We start from the raw sequence: 6,636 nt of genomic DNA, 5'->3' as shown, positions 1-6,636 counted from the left end.
CATTGAAATGTATGCCTTAGTATTTTTGACAAGTTTTTCCAGAGTATTCGTAGGCTTGTGAGCTACTTTTAATTTTTGTTTGATGTAGCAGTCTGAGATCGTGAAGCCTTCTGATGATCGTGGTACATATGTTAGTGATTTGTTTAATTTGATAGGTTCTGTTGGCATTTGTGTTCTGATTTGTTGCCTTTTGTTCTAACTACACTCTATAGGAAATCATTTATGTTCCATAATTTTGTGCCTAATTTCATTGCGGTATATTGTGCCCGATAAGTTGATTATTCTTCTTAACAATTTAGTGCTCTATTATCATACTTCTTGGGTGGCTCCAGTAAAAGTTTAATTTTCTTCCAGTGCTTTTGGTTTCTTATACCACTTCATTTTGAGTGAAACTCGTGAGGAACCTTGACATGCGCATCACTCAGAAACATTCGCCTCATATATTCTAGGTCATTTTTAGCGTTTACGAAGCTTGTTGCATTGTCAGACCAGGTCCTTAAAGGTTGACAGCAGGATGATCCGTTTTATGGCATTAAGGAATTATGCTTTAGCATAAAAGTATATTAAGGCTGATGTAGCAACTTACTGGACGGACATGGCTAAATCGACTTGGCTATTGATGTTGATTACGAATATATATAGTTTATGGGGTCGGAGATGCTTCCTTCTGCATGTTACATACATTTACATTTGCAAATAAGCATTTTACCCTTTTTACCTATATTTTGGGGTTCAGGTTATAAAAACTTTAGCCAAATTGGACCGATACGTCCCATCGTTCCCATTTTGAATTTGTTTATTAATAAAGTTAAGAAATGTATGCTGGATATATAGAGTGAGTGATTAGTAGATAGGGTAAAAAGATAGTGATGGAAATTCCCGACCCGAGGCGGGAAATTTATAGCCTGTCCGGCAAGCTATGCGCCCACTCTTAGCTAGGAATGATTGTGCATAAATAAGGAGAAATAAGGAGCGATAATTTCTGGTATATCTAGTCGGAACTGGGAATTGAGGAAGCCTTTCCAAAAAAAAATGTATATCACGAACAACTTATGTGGAAAGACAACACCGAGGGTTGTCCTACGGTTGGTTAACGACGGAAGTTCACGACGAAGAAGTCTGGTGGAGTGGGAGGGCAACCAAAAACTGGGGTCCCAATTTAAACCTCGTAAGACAAATAACAGAAATTGCCTTTGAACTGAATTAATAAGATCCTGCCTATTGTTTACTGCGAAGACCAGATGCAAGAGCAGTCTTAAAGAATACGGCGAAAAAGAGATTTGTCAATGTGCTTGGTTGTAAAAGAATCGTTTAGCTCTGTTGACCAACGTTTAATCAAGCCAAATAGCTATATAAGAAAGAAGCAGATTTTAGAATCAAAAAACACGCCTAGATCCTTACGTTACAATGGAGTATTGTCGATTCTATAACTGACAAGATAAGGCGTAATATGATTCAAGGTTATATACATACATTTTGAAAAATTTATATGCAATGGATTGGTTGACCGCCATCTTGTAGACTGAGAGAATTTGTCTATCATAGAATAAGCTTTACATCGTCCGCATACATAAGTACACGGGCACAAGATATAACCGAAAGGTTATAAAAAAATAAAGAATAAAGGTCCAAGATGACTAACTTGAGGAACACTAGAATAAATGTAAGCCTGTTTAGAGGTAGTCAGCCTCAATATTACTCTTTGGGTTCCACCTTTTAAGAACTAATCCAAAACAAATCAGTCAAGTTTAAGAAGTAAAACATCGTGGACAGAGTCAAACGCCTTACAGTGTAAATGATCTCAGTTTGCATTTTAGAAACGAAAGGAAGGAATAATTTACCAAGGAAGAAAATTCAAAGAGGTTGGTCGTAGTTGACCGATTGTTTACGCATGTATTCGTATTTGAACAGGGAAGACAAATGATTTGTAGAAATGCTGCAAATTCGAAGTTATTATTTTTTTCAAATAATTTAAGGACAGTTTTGCAATGCCCCTGTAATTTTTTATATCAGACTTTCCACCTTTCTTGTCGAGAGGAATAATATAAGGTTCTTTCTAAGGATATGGAGAGAAATAATAGGAGAAACTATAAAGCTGGATGAAATAATATTATGAGGAGTAGAATATTTAGTTGGTTAATTATTTTTATACCCTGAACCCATTAAAAATGGGTATAAGGGTACATTGTATTTGTGCGAAATGCAAATGTATGTAACAGGCAGAAGGAAGCATCTCCGACCCCATAAAGTATATATATTCTTGATCAGCATCAATAGCCGAGTCGATCTAGCCATGTCCGTCTGTCTGTCCGTCCGTCTGTCCGTCCGACCGTCCGTCCGTCCATCCGTATGTATGAACGCAAGGATCTCAGAACCTATAAGAGCTTGAGACTTGCAATTTTAGATGTAGGTGCTCCTAGTGCCTGCGCAGATCGAGTTTGTTTCTGATAATCGATAACTTACTCCGTTTCCAAGCAATCGATATCGATATTCTGTTTTTGGGCAATTTTGGTTAATAATAAGAGCTAGAGTCACCAAACTTGACACATAGCTTCTAAAATAGAATATATACATATATGTATTTGATATTGGAAGAAGAGGGTTCAGGGTATCCCCTAGTCGGGAGCTCCCGACTGTTTTTAATATATAAGTAAATATGAGGCCAATTTTAAAACAAGTAAGAGGTTCTAGTCGGGAGCTCCCGACTAGGGAATGCCCTGAACCGTCTTATTCCAACACAAAATAAATTAAATAAAAAAAGTTCCCTTGGCAGGGTTCGAACTTGCAACTGACCGCATTACTTGGAAAAAGAAAAAAATATTTTCTCCGGTAGGGCTCGAACTCGCGACAGACCGCACCATTTGCTATGTCTCTACTCAGCAGCCACACCAATAATTAAGGACATGATAAAAAATGAACTAAAATAGCATTAGAGAAAAATGTCGCAATTACCATGCTGTTAGGATGTGTGTGTGTATATGTATACAGAAATTCTTAAAGCTGCTGCCCCATTCAATTGCGCAGTTGCATATAACTTTGTTTTTTTCTTAACCGATTTTTATGAAATTTTCTACAGTATATCTTATTGTACCTTAGAATATTTATGTATTCTGAAAAAGTCAATTGCATTTAAATTGTGCCTTAAATTGGTTGGCAATAAAAGTTGGGTTATTAACATGATTTATAGGTGTTGGGTGGTAGCGGGGAGGTGGGGATAGGTATAAAATGAAAGATAATTGACATATATATAATATTCTAGAAGTAATATATCATGTTTGGTGGCTGTAGCTCTTATTATTTACCCAATTTTCTCAAAAAATAGGAAGTCGATATCGATTTTTATCGATTGATTGGAAACGGAGTAAGTCATCGACTATCGGAAACAAACTTGATCTGTGCAGGCAGTAGGAGCACCTACATCTAAAATTTCTCTAGCTCTAAGAGGTTTTGAGATCCTTGCGTTCATACATACGGACGGACGGACAGACAGACGGACATGGCTTGATCGACTCGGCTATTGATGCTGAATCTACATACTTTATGGGGTCGGAGATGCTTCCTTCTGCCTGTTACATACATTTGGATTTTGCACAAATACAATATACCCATTTTTAATGGGTTCAGGGTATAACAAGGTAATAAACTGGTTTAACAGGTATTGTATTTATTATAACAAAACAAATGTTGATCAAGGGTCAGACAAGTTAATAAAGAGCGGTGATCAGACTAGCACCGGGTAAATATATATGGACACAATTGTTATGCATCGATAAAGTTATTGTTTGTGAAATGGCCCATAACATTGTCTTTCAAACTGAGACACGAAAATGGCGATTTTGCAAATTATGTAAATCTTCCGAAGAGATTATAATAGCTTTAGTGACTTTAAAAAATCGATTTCACTGTTCTTCCGACCCGACACTAAAGAACGTTTAATTTCTATTTTCAATTTCCCTTCTTCAAGAGAGCAGAGAAAAACTGCATTCTTATGGTCCAAGGTAAAAATGTAGGGACTCTAAATTAACGTACTTGAACCAAATTTAGTTGAATAATAGTAAAAATAAAACTTTTTTACATTTTTTGAACAAAATTGTTTTCCCCTATATGTTTTTCTGTATTTATATAATAGGTAGGAACATGTAGTAGCTTACCTGAAAAAAATGTTGGCTTTCTACATTGTTTGAAAGAAACTCTTGAGCAAGTGGCTCATTTCGGCAATATATCACATGCTTATCAAAATCACGCTCGAGTCTTAAAAATGTTTTTGCTATCATTTCAGGTTGGTGCCTATAATTTTTAAGGCCTTCTTTTAGAACCCTGAAATACAATTAAAATTAAACAATCAATTGTTAGAAAAGTGTACTTTTATAGCATACATATTGTGAAACTCCGCAATTTGCACAATGTTACAAAAGATAATATCTTTATTGTCCCGTATAGACCTTGGAGTTGTAGGCTTATCTATGGATTTTATATACTTATCGACTACATATTGTAAATCTCTTGAGAATTCCTCTTCAGTTTCAATAAGCTCCCCAACGATGGTTCTGGAAATATTCCAAAAAATTGAAATTGTTTTATTTATATTATATGTTAATGCTTTGAATGTGTGTAAATTCAAAATTTTATACTGAACCCATTGAAATAATAAACAAGATAGAAGGGCTATCTTCGGCACGACAAAAATTTAATAGCCTTGCGTTGCCCATATTTAAGAAGCAGAGGCAAGATAGTTAATGCCGAGCATGGTTAAGATATCTTGAAAAAAAAAGGCTTTTAATACAAGAACATCAATTTCGACTGATCGTTCCTATGGCAGCTATATGATATAGTGATCCAATGTCGATAGAATTTTGCGTATATGAGATGCATAGGTGAACTAATAAATGCCAAGTTTTGTCAAAATATCGTGAAAACCAAAAAAGTTTTTCATACAAGAAATTAGTTTTCGACCGAGCGTTCCTATGGCAGCTATATGATGATGTGGTCCGATCCAGCTGGTTTCGACATATGTATTGCATGCAACACAAAGAGGCTAGCGGACAGACGGACATGGTTATATTGACTCGGCTGTTGGTACTAATCACAAGTAAATATACCTTATAGTGTCGGAAATGTCTCCTTCTATGCGTTACACATTTCGAGACAAAATTATAATACCCTCTGCAAAGGTATAAAGAGGATATATTAGTTATGTGCAAATAAATATTAAAAGTAGAAGGAAAAATCATCCACACTACAAAGTATATGTACTGTTAATCAGCAACAATATGTTTGTCTGTCAGCCTTTTTGTATGAGCTGATCAGATCAGAAACTAGAGGTACTAATAGATAACTTTGCTCGAGTCCAAGCAATCAATAAAATTGACATTAAGATCCTGATTTTTGAGCATAGTTAGGTTATGAGCTTAAGTCACCGAGTTTGACATTTAGTCTCTAATAAAAAATATTCGGATTAATTATTTTTCATTATTTGGATACTGGTCGCTCAAGATGGATGAGTCTTAGTCGAAAAAAGTTTCCCAAAACCTAGGACTCATTACCTAAATGCAGTAAGCCATGTTTTCGCAAAATACACCTCTCTCTTTTATAAAAAGAGAATAACTGAAGTTTTGGAAATAAGCACGTATGTTAATATCTGTGAGAAAATTAAGCTTAGAATATGTTAACACTTTCCCCTCTTGAAATCTAATGAATACTGTTTCAGCGACTTTGAAAGACTGCTTATGCTTCAATGCAACAGAACAGTTTTAACAAATAGCTACATATATTTAATTTAAGAAAAGCGAATTTAATTACGTTGATAAGGTTGCAGAAAATGTTCCTTCATCGATTAAATTAATTTAAGTTAATTTGAAAATTGTAGTAACTAGACTCAAGAATAGGTCGTACAAGAAATTTAAAAAGGGTCATTGTGGTCTATAGATCATCCAACTCCTTCCACTATCGCTGGATAAAACAAAAAACAGTTCTGCCCTGATAAAGAATGACATCTAGATACTAAATTTCCTTACTGGTACTTTTGACAAGATCTGCCGATAAGCTGCTTATATAGAAAGTCATTACCTTGCATATATAACAGTTTAGGTTGAAAAGGTTAACTTAACACAGAGATTAATAGACATCCATGCTGACTTATAATAGATAATATTTTTATATAATGATGGTTTTGGCGACCTTTTCATGGAATAATTGTTGAGTTGGATGGCTCGAGGTCCGGGCTTGTTTTAATAAAACAATGAAACAATTTTATAGATATTTGCTTCCAATTTATTTTGGTTGCGCATCGGCAAGCCGTCTACAGCGCAACTATTTTACACGTCTGCGCTTTATGACGTGGAGATTTAAATCTCCTTGACTAAACTATTATAATATTGATGAACAGAGTAATAGGGAACCCCGAAGTAATTAGAATGTATTTAGAATTTGAATTTATAATAAGAACCTTTTTAGTTCGGTCTCTCAAATATGATAAGGAGATCCAGTTGAAAAGATTGTCTGGGAAGCCATAAGGTACAATTTGTGAAGTAGTAAGAAAAACGTCAGTGACCATTAATTATTAGGGAAATAATCTCGAAAAAGGTGAATGTGTGTAGATCGACTCCTCAAAAATCAATGCTGGGAAGGTGAAATAAT

General features: G+C 35.1%; 1 protein-coding gene across 2 annotated transcripts in view; it reads right to left on the bottom strand.

The window, feature by feature from the left end:
• Obsc (Obscurin) overlaps positions 1–6,636 on the bottom strand; it is a 204,517-nt gene that overhangs the window by 152,914 nt on the left and 44,967 nt on the right. For both annotated transcript variants that reach the window (XM_032437394.2, XM_070210261.1), the window contains 2 exons: positions 4,377–4,547; positions 4,152–4,317 (listed from right to left, as the gene is read on the bottom strand). In XM_032437394.2, coding sequence (XP_032293285.2) covers positions 4,152–4,317; positions 4,377–4,547 — 337 coding nt within the window. The remainder of the gene's footprint in view (positions 1–4,151; positions 4,318–4,376; positions 4,548–6,636) is intronic.

Source organism: Drosophila virilis, chromosome 5 (assembly GCF_030788295.1).
Source record: "Drosophila virilis strain 15010-1051.87 chromosome 5, Dvir_AGI_RSII-ME, whole genome shotgun sequence".
Classification (NCBI taxonomy): domain Eukaryota; kingdom Metazoa; phylum Arthropoda; class Insecta; order Diptera; family Drosophilidae; genus Drosophila; species Drosophila virilis.
The sequence above is the reverse complement of the archived record's forward strand: the minus strand, read 5'-3'. Positions and strand labels throughout refer to the sequence as shown.